We start from the raw sequence: 17,374 nt of genomic DNA, 5'->3' as shown, positions 1-17,374 counted from the left end.
CCTCTGTTTTGTATCTTAAATTCCTCATATGAGTGAAGTCATATGATATTTGTCTTTCTGATTGACTAATTTCACTTAGCATAATACCCTCTAGTTACATTGACGTAGTTGCAAATGGCAAGATTTCATTCTTTTCGATTTTCGAGTAATACTCCATTGTATATGTATACCACATCTTCTTTATCCATTCATCCATCGATGGACATTTGGGCTCTTTCCATACTTTGACTATTGTTGATAGCGCTGCTGTAAACATTGGGGTGCATGTGCCGCTTCGAAATGGCACACCTGTATCCCTTGGATAAATGCCTAGTGCAATTACTGGGCCGTAGGGTAGTTCTATTTTTAATTTTTTGAGGAACCTCCATACTGTTTTCCAGAGTGACTGCACCAGTTTGCATTTCCACCAGCAGTGCAAAAGAGATGCTCTTTCTCTGCATCCTCACCAACATCTGTTGTTGCCTGAGTTGTTAATGTTAGCCATTCTGACAGGTGTTGAGGTGGTATCTCATTGTGGTTTTGATTTGTATTTCCCTGATGATGAGTGACGTTGAGCATTTTTTCATTGTCGGTTGGCCATCTGGATGTCTTCCTTGGAGAAATGTCTATTCATGTCTTTTAACTGTTTCTTCACGGGATTATTTGTTTCTTGGGCATTGAGTTTGATAAGTTCCTTATGGATTTTGGATACTAACCCTTTATCTGATATGTCATTTGCGAATATCTTCTCCTATTCCATCAGTTGCCTTTTAGTTTTGCTGATTGTTTCCTTCGCTGTACAGAAGCTTTTTATTTTGATGAGGTCGCAATAGTTCATTTTTTCTTTTATTTCCCTTGCCTTCGGAGACGTGTTGAGTAAGAAGTTGCTGCAGCCAAGGTCAGAGAAGTTTTTGCCTGCTTTCTCATCTAGGATTTTGATGGCTTCATGTCTTACATTTAGAACTTTCATTTTGAGTTTTGAGTTTATTTTTATGAATGGTGTAAGAAAGTGGTCCAGGTTCATTCTTCTACATGTCGCTGTTCAGTTTTCGCGGCACCACTTGCTGAAGAGACTGTCTTATTCCATTGGATATTCTTTCCTGCTTTGTCAAAGATTAGTGGGCCATGTGTTTGTGCGTCCATTCCTGGGTTCTTTGTTCCATTCCAATGATCTGAGTGTCTGTTTTTGTGCCAGTACTATACTGTCTTGCTGATTATAGCTTTGTAGTACAGCTTGAAGTCTGGGATTGTGATGCCTCCAGCTTTGGTTTTCTTTTTCAAGATTGCTTTGGCTATTCGGGGTCTTTTGTGGTTCCATACAAAATTAGGATTGTTCTAGCTCTATGAAGAATGCTGATGTTATTTTGATAGGGATTGCACTGAATATGTAGACTGCCTGGGTAGTGTTGACATTTTAAACAGTATTTGTTCTTCCTATTCAGGAGCATGGAATATTTTTCCATTTTTTTGTGTGTTATCTTCAATTTCTTTCATAAGCTTTCTATAGTTTTCAGTGTATAGATTTTTCACCTCTTTGGTTAGATTTATTCCTAGGTATTTTATGATTTTTGGTGCGTCAGTGGGATTGATTCCTTGGTTTCTCTTTCTGTTGCTTCATTGTTGGTGTATAGGAATGCAGCCAATTTCTGTGCATTGATTTTACATCCTGCCACTTTGCTGAATTCATGGATCAGTTCTAGCAGTTTTTTGGTGGAGTCTTTTGGGTTTTCCACATAGAGTATCACGTCGTCTGTGAAGAGTGAAAGTTTGACCTCCTCCTAGCCGATTTAGATGCCTTTTATTGTTTTGTGTTGTCTGATTGCTGAGGCTAAGACTTCTAATACTATGCTGAATAGCAGTGGTGAGAGTGGACATCCCTGTCTTGTTCCTGACGTTAGGGGTAAAGCTCTCAGTTTTTCCCCATTGAGGGTGATATTAGTGTTGGGTCTTTCATATGATCTTTTATGATCTTCAGGTATGATCCTTCTATCCCTACTTTCTTGGGGGTTTTTATCAAGAAAGGATTCTGTGTTTTGTCAAATGCTTTCTCTGCATCTATTGATCGGATCCTGTGGCTCTTGTCCTTTGTTTTATTGATGTGATGTATCACATTGATTGTTTTGCAGATGTTGAACCAGCTCTGCATCCCAGGTGTAAATCCCTCTTGGTCGTGGTGAATAATTTTTTTAATGTATTGTTGGATCCAGTTAGCTAGTATCTTGTTGAGGAGTTTTGTGTCCATGTCCATCAGGGAAATTGGTCTATGATTCTCCTTTCTAGCAGGGTCTTTGTCTGGTTTTGGAATCAAGGTAATGCAGACTTCATAGTCAGAGTTTGGAAGTTTTCCTTGCATTTCTATTTTTTGGAACAGCTTCAATAGAATAGGTGTTAACTCCTCTTTAAATGTTTGGTAGAATTCCCCTGGAAATCCATCCAGCCCTGGACTCTTGTTTTTTGGGAGATTTTTGATTACCAATTCTATTTCTTTACTGATTATGGATCTGTTCAAATTTTCTATTTTTCCTACCTCAGTTTTGGTAGTTTATATGTTTCTAGGAATTTATCCATTTATTCCAGGTTGTCCATCTTATTGGTGTGTAATTGCTCATAATATTCTTTTACTGTTGTTTTTATTTCTGCTGTGTTGGTTGTGGTCTCTCCTCTTTCATTCTTGATTTTATTTATTTGGGTCCTTTCCTTTTTCTTGATCAAACTGGCTAGGGGTTTATCAATTTTGTTAATTCTTTCAAAGAACCAGCTTCTGGTTTCATTGATCTGTTCTACTATTATTTTTTTGTTTGTTTGGTTTTGGTTTTGATAGCATTGATTTCTGCTCTAATCTTTATTATTTCCTGTCTTCTGCTGGTTTGGGTTTTATTTGCTGTTCTTTTTCCAGCTCCTTAAGGCATAAGGTTAGGTTGTGTATCTGAGACCTTTCTTCCTTCTTTACGAAGGCCTGGATTGTTATATATTTCTCTCTTATGACCCCCTTTGCTGCGTCCCAGAAGTTTTGGGCTGTGGTGTTATCATTTTCATTGGCTTCCATGACTGTTTAATTTCCTCTTTAACTTCTTGATTAGTCCATTTATTGTTTAGTAAAATGGTCTTTAGTCTCCAAGCATTTGTTATCTTTCCACATTTTTTCTTGTGGGTGATTTCAAGTTTCATAGCATTGTGGTCTGAAAATATGCACGGTATTGTCTCAATCTTTTTGTACTTGTTGAGGGCTGATTTGTGTCCCAGTATGTGATCTATTCTGGAGAACGTTCCATGTATATTGGAGAGGAATGTATAGTCTGCTGCTTTAGGATGAAATGTTCTGAATATATCTTTTAAAGCCATATGGTCCAGTGTGTCATTCAAAGCCGTTGTTTCTTTGTTGATTTTCTGTTTAGGTGATCTGTCCATTGTTGTAAGTGGGGTGTTGAATTCCCCTACTATTATGGTATTATTATGAATGAGTTTCTTTATGTTTGTGATTAATTGATTTATATATTTGGGTGCTTTCACATTTGGAGTATAAATGTTTACAGTTGTTAGATCTTCTTGGTGGATAGACCCCTTAATTATGATATAATGCCCTTCTTCATCTCTGTTACAGTCTTTATCTTAAAGTCTAGGTTGTCTGACATAAGTATGGCTACTCTGGCTTTTTTTGTTGACCATTAGCATGATAGATGGTTCTCCATTCCCCTTACTTTCAAGCTGAAGGTGTCTTTAGGTCTAAAGTGAGTCTCTTGTAAACAGCATATAGATGATCTTGTTTTCTTATCCATTCTGTTACCCTGTGTCTTTTGATTGGAGCATTTAGTCCATTGATGTTTAGAGTGAGTACTGAAAGATAGGAACTTATTGCCATTATGGTGCCTGTAGAGTTGAGGTTTCTGGTGGTGTGGTGGTGTTCTCTGGTCCTTTCTAGTCTTTGTTGCTTTTGGTCTTTTTTCCCCCCATCTTTTCTCCCCACAGAGAGTCCCCCTTAAAATTTCTTGCAGGGCTGGTTTAGTGGTCATGAACTCCTTTAATTTTTTGTTTGTCTGGGAAACTTTTTATCTCTTCTTCTATTTTGAATTACAGCCTTGCTGGATAAAGAATTCTTGGCTGCATATTTTTCCGATTCAGCACATTGACTATATCCTGCCACTCCTTTCCGGCCTGCCAAGTTTTTGTGGATAGGTCTGCTGCAAACCTAATCTGTCTTCCCTTGTAGATTAAGGACTTATTTTCCCTTGCTGCTTTCATGATTCTTTCCATGCCTGAGTATTTTGTGAATTTGACTATGATATGCCTTGTTGGTCAGTTTTTGTGGAATCTAATGGGAGTCCTCTGTGCTTCCTGGATTTTGATGTCTGTGTCTTTCCCCAGGTTAGGAAAGTTTTCTGCTATGATTTGCTCACACGAATCTACCGCTTTTTCTCTCTTCATCTTCTGGGACCCCTATGATTCTGATGTTGTTCCTTTATAATGAGTCACTGAGTTCTCTAATTCTTAAATCATGCTCTTTTGCCTTAGTTTCTTTGTCTTCTGCTTCATTGTTCTCCATAAGTTTGTCCTCTATATCGCTGATTCGCTGCTCTGCTTCATCCATCCTTGCTGCCATGGCATGTATTCAAGATTGCAGTTCAGTTACAGCATTTTTATTTCATCCTGACTAGCTTTTACTTCTTTTATCTCTGCAGAAAGGGATTCTAATCTATTTTCAACCTCAGCTAGTATTCATATTATGATTCTAAATTCTGGTTCAGACATCTTGTATCTGTGTTGATTAAGTCCCTGGCTGTCCTTTCTTCCTGTTCTTTCTTTTGTGGTGAATTCCTTCATTTCATCGTTTTGAAAGAGAAAAGGAATTAATAAGGTACAAAAATTACAATTAAAGAATTAAAAACAACACCAAAAAAAAAAAAAAATCAAATAATGGAAGTTAGATCCTAGGTGTGTTTTGGTCTTTTTGTTGAAAGGACCTTGATAGATTAGAGAAAAAAAGGAAAGAAAAGAAAAGAAAGAAAAAAAGGAAAACGTTTGAAAAGTTGAAAAAATGAATACAATGGAATAGAATAAAATGAAATGATGGAAGCAAATTAGAATTTGAAAAATTTACAAAAAAAGTAAGAAATATAGTAGAAAAAAATTAAAAATTTTTTTAAGAAATGAGGAAAGTAAAAATAATTTTTTTCTCTTTCTGTATTCAGGAATAAGAAAAGAAAAAGAAAAAAAAGTGAATAGATGGACTAGCAAACAGACTGAAATATGATTGAAATTACAACGGTTTCCCCTAGCAGTCAAACTATGAAGCACTTTATAGTCCGTTAACTAAGCAGGCAGAGAGACTTGAGGAGTTCCTGAAGAGCGAGGTTGGCCCAGTTGGACTGGGCTTAGTGTAACAGCTCCATTCTCCACTAGATGGCGCTGCTTAGCTTACTAGGGTGGGTTGTTGTGGTGCAAGTAGGTGTGTATGTGCATGTGAGGGAGGGGTGAAAATGGCGTCACCCAGCTACCCAGTCTCTAGTATCAGAACTCTGTGCTCTCCCTGACCGGCAGTCAAGCACCCCTCCTTTGCCTCCGGCTTCCATCCACTCTCTGCTTTTATACTGTGACCAAGCTGTCAGGCTGCCAGGAGGCACTTCCCTCCTGAGTTTTGTCTCAGATGTGGCTATGTTTCCCAGCCCCTTACTACTGAGGGACTGCAGCTTTGGCCTGTTCTGACCCTCTGGGGGAGGGTCTCACCAATCAATGATAGGGTGCCTGCCCGCCAGGAACATTCGCAGGACTGTGCTGCTGCCGATGCCCAGAGACTGCAACTGGGTGCCAGCCCACAGCAGAAAAAGTTCATGTGATTGTGTAGCAGCAGCGTTTCAGGGATTATGGTAAATCACAACACATCTGGCACCAGCCTTCCCCCTTAATGCCCTTGTTCCAGCACCATTGAATGTGGTTCTTCTCCAGGGTCCTCTGGGACCTTTGCCTGTGGGGTTGTCGCACAGCCTCTATGAAATGTCCCCCTGGCCGGGGAACTGGCTCTCCCCGTGTGGCCTGAGGACCCCTTGGACCTCGCTCTCTGCTCCTGGGGATTCGCCCTTCCCACCAGAGCACTACCAGGTATCTAGCTATGGAGTTTGAGACTCTGCACTCCCCCTGTTTATAAAGTGTTAATGGAATTTAAACCCTTTTCTTTCTCCTTTCTCCCTTTTTTGTTCAGTCCCTTGCATACTCTTTCTTTTCTCTCCAGCTGCTTTCAGGGATTGGGGGAAGGATGCTTTCCCGTACTCTTCCTGCCTTCTCCATCCTCTCTCCAGAAGCAAAAATAGTTTCCTCCCCTCCACGGCTTCTCTCTCCCCCAGTTCACTTCTCTGTGCTGCACACCTGCCATGTTCTGTAGTTCAGGTTGTGCAGATTGTTGTGTTAATCCTCAAATCAGTTTTCTAGTTGTGCAAGATTGGTTTAGTGTTGATCTGGCTGCATTTCAGGGACCAAGACTAAATCTTAATTGTTTTTATTGTTGGTTTTGCTTTTTAACCCTGAGGCGACAACCAATGCAAAATATTTGTTCTTTAGCTTTATTTTTTTTGCAAGTATGATTGAAAGTTAGTAGCCTGTAAATGCCTTGATATACCTTATGTCATTTAAGTTTTATGAAAACCCTAGGGCAGTGAAAGGAAAATAAAAGGAAACTCTTAATGTACTGTAAGTACACAGCAAGACACTACATTAAATCCTTTATATTATTATTCATTTCTTACTACAGTATCTACAAAGTAAGTAGCATTATCCCTATTTTGTAGGTGAGCATATGATGCTTCGTTTGCCCAAGATGGTACAGCTGGTAATAAGTACAGACCCACTGGAACCCGAGTTTTTATTCCAATGCTCATCTTATGTTCATAATGTCCTGCCACCTCCAAATGAGGAGCATTGGCTTCTGCCTTAAATTTATTTGTAAACAATGTATTTTGACCTGTCCTCTGGACCACAAGATAATGCATAAATTGCAGGACATTGAAACTGTGATAATTTTTTCTATTGCCTCTAGGACCAATGACCCCTGGCCCTCTGTGGCCTACATCTTGGCTGTTCTCCTCACTAATGTAGTTTTATCTGGTTTCTGGGAACGAGGAAAGTTTTTAGGTTCAGCCTTTTTTGGCTAAGTGAGTAAATCTTATTTTTTGATTATGCATATTATTTTAACTTTTATCATTTCATATTGCTTAAGAATGCGGAGCAGTTAAATCTTAAGTCATGCAGTGTATGTTTGGCAAAAGTCAAGTGAAAGCAGACTTACTTAAAAATTAAGAGGGCTCTATATCTAATAAGAAAAATAGTCTCAAACTTCCATGTGATGTTTGTTCTAATAGACTACTGAGTAAAAAATGTTTTGAAGTCTATGGTTGCCTAAAACTCTCCTTCTCGGTGTGATTTGTATTTTTAGCTGAGAGAAGAAAAGTTGCAAGAGGAGAAAACCTCTGAAGATCAAACCCACAAGCTGTTATCAGAGGATACAGAAACAGGGAAAAGAAAAATGGATGAACAGAAAAAGAGAGATGAGCCATTAGTACTGAAATCAAATCTGGAACATGTAAGTAGATCACCGTTTTGATGGACATCTGGCCCCAAATCAGTAATTATCCCAGGTGATGTGGATCTGCAAACCTATGTTTGTGAGCTATGAGACCAGAAGAGTCACTGAGTATGCAGTTTAAGAGTAGTGAAAAACTTAGTGTCTCGATGACAGCTGGAGAAAATAATTCTGAATGAGACAATTGAGACTTGGGTGAAAAGATTAAGGAACAGTGGGGAAAAAAGGTGAGTGAGGGGAAAAACCTAGTACAGGATACTACTTGTGGAGTATTCTATACTATTCACTACTATTCAATACTGTTCTATTCAATACTACTTACATGTGTGTTGTCGTTTTGACTTCTGTGTTGTGATTTGACCTTTGAGTTTTGTACATCTTATATTCTCAACTAGGTTTCCTTAAAGCTTGTATTTGATTTCCTTTTATTCTTTTTAATGCCTTAAGCAACACAGTGCTAGATATAAGGTAGGACTTCAATATCAGATTACTTAGTTTAAGCTAACCCTAAGTTACCTAGTTTAAACTAACGCTAACCCTTAGTTTAAACTAACTCTAGACTTCTAATCTTGCAAATCTTGCCTGAATTGTTTTCATCACTTTTTTACCAAGCAAATTACTCAAAAAGGTTGTAAGTGGTATATTTAATGTATGTATGAAAGCACTTTTGGAAGGCCTACTGGATGCTCAAATGGATAATTACAATTGGGTTTTTTTTCTTTAGTTAAGTCTTACTGGATCAGACCTTTTTCTGTTGCTTGCTGTGTGTACTTACAATATCTTTAGTGTCATAATCTTTTAGAATAGTTTGTGATTTAGCCTTGTTAGTATTTCAGGTTAGCTTCCCAATAAGCTGGAATTAATAAAAGCTTTACTGTATTTAATACAGAGAACATAGAATGGAAGGAAAAAATTTTTTTCTGCACCTTCAGAAGTCTGCTCCTTAAACAGATCCCAGCATTGTAACGGACTGTACGACTTTGGCCAGGCTACTTAATTTCACTGTGTTTTGGCTTTACTCTTTGCAAAGGTATTTTTCCTGACCTTCAGGAAATGAAGTTACTTAAGCTTTCTTGGATCAATGGTAATTGCTGCTATCAACATGCATGTGCATTTTTTATCCCATTTATAATAATAATTGTTATTATTTAATTCTTATCAAAACCAATCACTTGCATTTTAGAGGGTTTCACTCTTCCATAAGATTCAATTTAACAAATAAGAAATGCTTGTGTACTCTTAATGCTCTGTTCATTGGGAACTACAAAAGGAAAAAGACTGCTACTGGACAGCATGCAGTTTAACTAGGATGGCGAGAATAAAACATGTCTTGCACCTACAGTATGTTTTCTGACTAGTAGCCCCAACTGTGGTCTGTGATCTCTAGACAGCAACCTTTGCCTCTTTACCCCAACAGGACTGTCCGTTAGAGCCTTCAGGCAAAATGATCCAGAAGGACCTTTCTCTTTAGGACAAACCAGTCTTGACAAAGAGAGCTTACCCTTCACTGTGGTCCTTTGATAGAAAGAACCTGCTGTTTTTGGCCTTGCTGGATTCAAGTTTCATCCAGGAAAAGATCTCTCGTATTAATTCATGTCAAGGCCAGGAAATTGCTCTAATTGCTTTTTCTTTTGCCACTACCAACTTTGAAATAGAAATCAACTGCATTTTGTTAGTTTAAAAGGAATTGTAACCTGATTGTAATCTTAAAAGGAATCCAGAAGTATAAATCCTCAGATTTGTTTTTATTGGTAGTAGTAAGTTTCAAAACATAAAAAAATTTTTTTTTCTACATTTATTTATTTTTGATAGAGACAGAGCATAAGTGGGGGAGGGGCAGAGAGAAGGAGACACAGAATCCAAAGCAGGCTCCAGGCTCTGAGCTGTCAGCACAGAGGTTGACATGGGGCTCAAACTCACAAACCGTGAGATCATGACCCAAGCTGAAGTCGGACACTTAACCGACTGAGCCGCCCAGGCGCCCCAGTTTCAAAACATTTTATATACAAAAACACATTGAATAAAATCTCACTTATGAACACTTAAAGTTTTAGATTTTTGCTATTTTACCTCTTTTTCTGTTTGCTTTTGTCTGTTTTGAGGACTTTTACATGGCTCTGATTTTGCTTTAAATATGTCTTAAGAGTTTTTGGTGTTAAAAAAATAATTTCATTTAGTTTAGCCAAGACTACGTTCAAATGGGGACATAAGAGAAGCTCAAGTGGTCTCAGTGGAAAGCCAGCTGAAGGATTGTTTTTTATAGAGAGAACATTATGATTAGAGCTGAACAGATCATTTTGCTTTCCTGTCCCCAAAGACTTGGTGACACCTCATTTCCTATGAAAGTAAATGAGAATTCTTTACTCTAACATTCAAGTCCTTAGTGTAATTCTAACTTATCTTCCATCCTTGCTCATACCCCCAAATTCTAGAGAACAGACCTGTTTACTTTCCCCCCAAATATATAGCTTTATGCTTTTCTTTCTTTAGAGTTTTTCTCTTGCATTTTCATCTAATTGAAATGCCACCCTGCTTACCTGTTTGAAAGCTATTCATCTGTCCAAGCCCAGTTCCAAAGCTGTCACCTTCCTGGAACCTATCAGGGATTCCTCACTTGTTTCTCTACTCCTATCATCTACTCTCTCCCCTCCCAACGTTGTAACTTTTACAGGATTTATTTCATTCTCCCTTAGATTATGGTTGTGTATTTGTGTTTCTCTACTAGATTTATAAGTTTGTTGAGTAAGCTATTTTAAAATCTATTTTAAAATCTAACTCAATCTTTAAAATTGAGTTAGCTATTTTAAAATCTCCTACACTGTTTTGTACATCATAGGTGTTGGGTACATGTTTATTAAATTCAATTCAATGGAGGGAAGAACGTGCTTATTCTAGAAGATATTACCATCTGTTGTTATCAATGTGGAGTGGAAATAAAATGGACATGACAATCTATGATTTGTTATGGTATGGTTAATACCAATAATAATGTGAATTGTTGGAAAACAATCTGGTATAGCAATTTAGTCTTATCAAAGATTATAAAGCAAAAAGTGAAAAACTGCTTGTCATCTAACAATTTAGAGGTAACTCTTAGAAACATTTTGGTAAATAACCTTCCAGACCTCTTTTCTAAGTACGTGTAAAGAAACTTCAAACGTAAATTGAAAGACTCAAAATAAGACTCTAAAATAAAATGAAGGTAACTGAATGAGTATCAACAAGATGGAAAAATCTGATTCTAGGGGTATTTAGAACCCCTTGCAGAGAAAGTGACATTTCAGATGCCTCTGAAGGGCCAATGAGTATTTCTTTTAGGCAGAGAATGTGGAATAGGAGTTTTAGGCAAAGGAAGTAGCATGTTCAGAACAGAGCCTTTGAAAGTCTTTGATGGTACATGGAGAGTAGAAAGTAGTTTGGTTGTACTAGAGCTCAAGGAGTTCCCTTTATGAGACCTGGTGGGAGAAAAATTATGAAAGAAGGTTGGGTCTAGTTTTTGAAGATTATTGTATCATACTGAGGTGTTTCCACTTTATCCTTTAACCAACAGTTAAGCAGGGGAGTAACAGGATTATATTTGTGTGCTTAATAGTATGGTAGGATTAGAGGGAAAAAAGGCTGGAGAGAACAAGACCAGTAAGTAGATAATTGCAACAGTCCAGGAAAAAGAGGATGAGAATCTAAGGAAAGGCAATGACAATGAGTATACATGGAAGGAGTTCTGTCTGAAAGGCATTTTAGGAGTAGAATGGGGTAGAGTGGAACTAGCATGAAGGCACTTGGAGACAGACACTCTGGATTTAAGTAATAGCGTTAGCTACTTATTAACTCTACAGTCCTATGCAAATTAATTATTCTGGGCCTCAGTTTGCCATCTGTAGAAGAAAGGTAATCCCTTCTTAATAGGACCGATATAAAGCATAAATGAAATAAAATATTTAGAAGCGTTGGGGGTACTCAAAACCTCTATGCAGTGTTTCTGTGACTTTGAAGAAAGGGAAAGGAAAGAGTCATAGTGACATTGAGGCTTCTAGATGGGTTGGTAGTGGGGCTTAGAGAGGAAAATACTGAATTTAATTTTGGATATATTAAGTTTGAACTATTTGGAATATCCAGATTGGGATCTCCAAGAAGCGGTTGGAAACATTGGTGCTTAGAGAGAAATGACATATAATAGACGTGGAACAATAGCTATGGGAGATTCCATGGGAACACAAATAGACAATGTTGTCTCCCTTGTCTCCTGCCAGTGTCCTGCACGCCTCTCAGATTCAGAGAACGAAGAACCTTCCCGAGGCAAGATGACACAGACACATCGCTCGGCATTTGTTTCCAAGAACAACTCCTACTCCTTAGCTTTCCTGGCAGGGTAAGAGACTGATACTAAAGTCAGTCAAGGTTCTTCCATTCTGGAGTATGAGACTAAAGGGATGGAGTAGGGGGAGCAAAAGTATTTGTTGTAGCTACTTTTGGGAGGGAGAGGTGGGAATGGGGGCAAGATGTGGGAATTGGGTTTTCAAATATGGACTAGGAACAGGGGGCTGATCTAAAAGTAATTTTTACTTGTTTCTGGTATCCTCAGAGTAGTATTATGCTACTTTCTGTGCTACAAAGTGTGATCTTTCTATCTTGGGAAGGAACAACAATGTCAGCTTCTGCTAACAACATCCGTCGATTCTCTCTCTGGAGTTTTTTCTCTTAGTAGGAAGTGAGGCCACAGTTGATTTTATTTTCACTGCCTAGAACTAAAATATATATCTTGAATAGGTTTCAAGAAGACAAACTGCAAAGTTTTTAAGACCTTGTCAAGAAATCTCTTGATCCTTTAGACTTTGCAGGCTGTGGAGATGAAAGGAGGGAGAAATTGGATGGATGTTGGATGATGGAGGGAATAATGAAGGGCTAGATGGAAGGAAAAGGAAGGAAGGAGGAATGATGGAAGAAAAGAGAATGAGAGAAGAAAGGAAGGGGGAAGGAGTGATAAATAGGAAGAAAGGAAGAAGAAATGGGGGAAGGAAGTAAGAAGGAATCATTCATTCAACAGACATTTTGTGAGTAGCTACTATATACCATGCACTCTGTTTTAATATAAAGACGAAAAGACACAATCTTTATGCCATTTTGTTATCTGTTTTTGGTTAAAACCAGCATTGTTCACCCTTATATCTAGGGTTCCTCTCTTTCTTCCCAGCAGCACTGTGAAGTAGATCTCTCTTTTTTGCTGCCCCTATGGACATATACTTGGTTCCGTTTTAAGTTTTTTTATTGCTAATCACTAATAAATATGACCCCCAAAACTACCAAGTTTAAGATGTATAATGCATGTACTATTATGATTCCTGATGTAATGTTTATATCTAAATCCTTTTTGTGTGTGTTCTTTTGGAGCAGTCTGATTTTCTTGTTCTTTCTGAGAATAGACTTAATTAAACCTCCCCCCTCCCCCTTCCCCTTCCCTTAAAAGCCTCCCCTTCTGCAGGTAATGGCAACTCCTTCCAGGAAGGCTCTTTCCTAGAGTATTTATTCATTCATTTGACATTTAATGGCCACTGTATTGTAACCACTTAGGTTTGATTGATGTAATCAGAACCCAATAAGTGAGATATAAGCCAGTTTACTTTCCATTTATGGTAAAGATGAAATGCTTGCATTGTGCATATGAGCTTGAACTATAGATGCCCCCTAAAGTTAAAAAATTCAAGACTGCTTGACTAAGGATTTTTCAGTTGCTGATTGTATATATATGGATTGCCCCCATTTATAGAAGGCATATTTTAATGATTATTAGAGGTCTACTGAGAAGAGAAACAGATCATGTCATTCATTTTAGTCAAGTCACAGTAAATACTTACTGAAACAAATAAATGTTGCTTTTAGGCAGTCTGTGATAAGTTAATTAATATCTCATAAATTTGAAATGACTTGGAAAAAAGAGAAATTTGTCTTGAAATCCAAATATGCTAAGGTCAAATTGCCCCAATTAGTTGGAGTGGATATTGATCAATTGTGCCATTGAATTACTTATCACCAATTCTAGTCTCTACTCTTGTAATTCATTCCTTTAAAGAGGGTAGCAGGTTAATATGTCATTACTTAGAAATGCCTAGCAAGGAACTTAGAAAATTCTTCTCTAAAGGGTAAAATGTAAAAAGCCCTTATGCAGAGGTATGCTTTCAGTTATGTGTGGCTCTGGAATATCTGTAACATATCTTATTTTCCTGCTCCTCGGCCCATCCTTGCCCTTACTGTATATCATTGAGCCACAATGGGACTAATTTATAGGAAAACATTCACTTAACATCTTACTGTTAAGGAATGCTTATGATTTGTCTTACACATTTCTGGGTTTCAGCATTCATTTTTTCCAAATGTCCAAGGTTGTGGGCTGAGTTCAGTTATTAATGAAGTACAGTTATTAAAATAATTCATTGGATTTGGTTGGTAGGCTTATCTTTTTAGGACATAGTTTGCTGATGTCCTGGAAAACTTAGGTTGGAAAATCTATTACCATAATATTGTGAATTGCCTGTCTTATTTAGTCAACATACTTTTTTCCTTAGATAAGAAAATATTTAAATTTCAGTTCCAAAAGATACTTAGAAAAACAATTTGGACATGTTAGTGCTGAAATTGTTGCATGTGAACTGGGGAGACCCGGAACCCTCATCTCAAAGATGTCTCCGAAGGCTCTTGGTCTTGTTGCAAGAAAGAATTCGAGGATATACCAGACACAACAGCTGAGCAGTGCAAGTAGAAAAGTTTATTAAAGTGAGAGTATTGTCTCCAAGATGTGAGAGGAGGCAAGCTCAAGGGAGAGCTATTCACCCTGGGGTTTGGGTTTCTTTTATTGACAGTTGTTAACTAGGGGGTGGAATATTTATTACTTGGGGAGGGGATATCTTGGGAGCAGGATTTCATACCTTTTCTCCCTTACTTGGTCTGCATCTCTATCTGGCCTTCTTCATCTTGGGCCTGTTTGATTTGATCTGGCTTCTGTGGGCTTGTTTTTGGTGTGCTGCCAGCAAAGGTCTCTAACTTCCCTGCTAGGCTAGCGAGCCCCACCTCCTTTGTTGGCCTCCAGGCATCCTGTTAAAGCCTAACTAACTGCTTACTCTAACACAATGAGATGTAGCATACGGATATATTAAAAAATAATTAGCATGGTGATGTTGCACAACAATGTGACTGTAAACTTAAAATGGTTAAAATGGTAACTTTCATGTTATATATATTTTACCACATTAAAAAACGTATTAGCATCGTTAATCGTTTCTGGATATTTCACATGCATTTTTTTTCCATGTGTTAAGCAACAAACAACAAGAGAATAGGTCTTCTCTGTAAGTTCTTTTCTTAAAGAGAGGTCATATGTAAAAGCTTTCAGAGTTTTTTGTTTTTTTGTTTTTTTTTTTTTAAGTTTATTTATTTTAAGAGAGAGAGAAAGCACAAGTCTCTGGGAGGGGCAGAAAGGGAGAGAGAGAGAATCCCAAGCAGGGATTCTGTGAGGAACCCAACACGGGGCTCAAACCCATGAACCATGAGATCGTGACCTAAGTAAGCTGAAGTCAGACACTTAACCAACTGAGACACCCAGGTGCCCCAAAGCATTGAAAGTTTTTACAACTGTATTTAAAGGAAATCAATCTGTATTTGTTTTACTTACCTACTTTGTAAAGTTTTCTGTCTTAAGCCCAAAGGCATGGAGGTAAGAGTGAGTAAGCCTGATAGGATAGCTATTTTGGACGGAATCCATTGGTTGATTCTGGCTATGAGTCTTGCCAACAGCTCTGTCTCCATTTATTCGAAAAATTCAAAGCAAAGAGGGCTTTGGAGTATTATTCATAAAATTCTAGAGCCTTATTGAAAATGAAACTTCTTGGGGCGCCTGGGTGGCTCAGTCGGTTAAGCATCCGACTTCAGCCAGGTCACGATCTCGCGGTCCATGAGTTCGAGCCCCGCGTCAGGCTCTGGGCTGATGGCTCGGAGCCTGGAGCCTGTTTCCGATTCTGTGTCTCCCTCTCTCTCTGCCCCTCCCCCGTTCATGCTCTGTCTCTCTCTCTGTCTCAAAAATAAATGAACGTTAGAAAAAAAAAATTAAAAAAAAAAAAGAAAATGAAACGTCTTTCAAGTAGGCAGAGTAATAGTTAATCCAAGATCATTTCTAAGTTAATCACAAAATATATGTTAATTGAGAAAAATTAACTTGAGGGGTGCCTGGGTGGTTCAGTCAGTTAAGCGTCTAAATTCAGCTCAGGTCATGATCTTGTGGTTCCTGAGTTCAAGCCCTGTGTTGGGCTCTGTGCTGACAGCTCGGATCCTGGAGCCTGCTTCAGATTCTGTGTCTTCCTCTCTTTGCCCCTCCCCCACTCATACTCTGTCTCTCTGAAAAATAAACATTAAGAATTTTTTTTTAATTAACTTAAACCATAAGATATATAATTGTAAAGTTAAACTTTTATTTTAAATATCTGAAAAATTGGTTTAAATTTATTTCCCTACACTCTTCATTCCCTTCTTCGCCACTAGAATCAAACCAAACCTGATTGCAAATTCTTCTAAAAGCTCAGCCTGGAAAACTTTCTCTGTTGAGGTGGTATCTTTTCAAAAGGCTACATGTCCACTTGCATTTTCCTCTTTGCTTTTGCTATCTGGAAGTTTAGGATTAGGACAGAGTTTTCAATTCAATCGTCATGACTTTCAACATAGCCTATAATAAAAAAATTTTTTTTGGTATACTTTTTCCATATTTATTACTTAATGTGATCTATATCCTCTGTTAAGGCTCAGTTTTTATGTATTTTTGCAGTAAGTCACTTTGGATTCTTCTTGGAACTGGGGCCTAACCGTATAAAGGATATAATTTAACCATCTATCCTCTTTCCAGTTTAAAAAATGAAAAAAAAAAAAAACAAAGAAGAAGAAGAAAGAAAGTAATGCAGTAATGCCAGTACTGCCATTCCATATAAAATTGTATCTTAAGTAAATAGTACCCAGCAAGATTTCTGCCACATGATAATTCAGTGACTGTTACTGCTGCTGTTTTGTTATATTCTTTTAGAATGTAGACTCTTAGATCTGAAAAGGATCTTTTTTGAGGGGGAGGGGGTTTGTTTTTATTTTTTCAATTATTTTTATTAGTTTTTTTTTTTTTAATATAATTTATTGTCAAATTGGCTAACATACAGTGTGTAAAGTATGCTCTTGGTTTTTGGGGTAGATTCCCATGGCTCATCGCTTACATACAACACCCAGTGCTCATCCCAGCAAGTGCCCTCCTCAATGCCCATCACCCATTTTCCCCTCTTCCCCACCCCCTCCATCCACCCTCAGTTTGTTCTCTGTATTTAAGAGTCTCTTATGGTTTGCCTTCCTCCCTCTCTGTAACTATTTTTTCCCCTTCCCTTCCCCCATGGTCTTCTGTTAAGTTTCTCAAGATCCACATATGAGTGAAAACATATATCAGTCCTTCTCTGACTTATTTCACTCAGCATAATACCTTCCAGTTCCATCCACGTTGATGCAAATAGCATGATTTCATACTTTCCCATTGCCAAGTAGTATTCCCATTGTATATATAAACTATATCTTCTTTATCCATTCATCAGTTGATGGACATTTAGGCACTTTCCATAGTTTGGCTATTGTTGAAAGTGCTGCTATAAACATTAGGGTACCTGTGCCCCTCTGCATCAGCACTCCGGTATCCCTTGGGTAAATTCCTCCTAGTGCTATTGATGGGTCATAAGTAGTTCTACTTTTAATTTTTTGAGGAACCTCCACAGTGTTTTCCAGAGCGGCTGCACCAGTTTGCATTCCCACCAACAGTGT

General features: G+C 38.0%; 1 protein-coding gene across 4 annotated transcripts in view; it reads left to right on the top strand.

The window, feature by feature from the left end:
- The window catches only part of RNF169 (ring finger protein 169), a 108,136-nt gene that overhangs the window by 62,569 nt on the left and 28,193 nt on the right, over nt 1–17,374 (top strand). For all 4 annotated transcript variants that reach the window (XR_009249688.1, XR_009249687.1, XR_009249686.1 and 1 more), the window contains exons 3-4: nt 7,400–7,546; nt 11,797–11,915. Coding sequence is in view for 1 of the 4 variants with exons in the window: in XM_058687765.1 (XP_058543748.1) it covers nt 7,400–7,546; nt 11,797–11,915 (266 nt within the window). In the remaining 3 variants the exon portion in view is untranslated. The remainder of the gene's footprint in view (nt 1–7,399; nt 7,547–11,796; nt 11,916–17,374) is intronic.

The sequence above is a fragment of the Neofelis nebulosa genome, chromosome 10 (genome assembly GCF_028018385.1).
Source record: "Neofelis nebulosa isolate mNeoNeb1 chromosome 10, mNeoNeb1.pri, whole genome shotgun sequence".
NCBI classification, from domain to species: Eukaryota; Metazoa; Chordata; class Mammalia; order Carnivora; family Felidae; genus Neofelis; species Neofelis nebulosa.
This window is presented reverse-complemented; position numbering and strand designations above follow the sequence as displayed.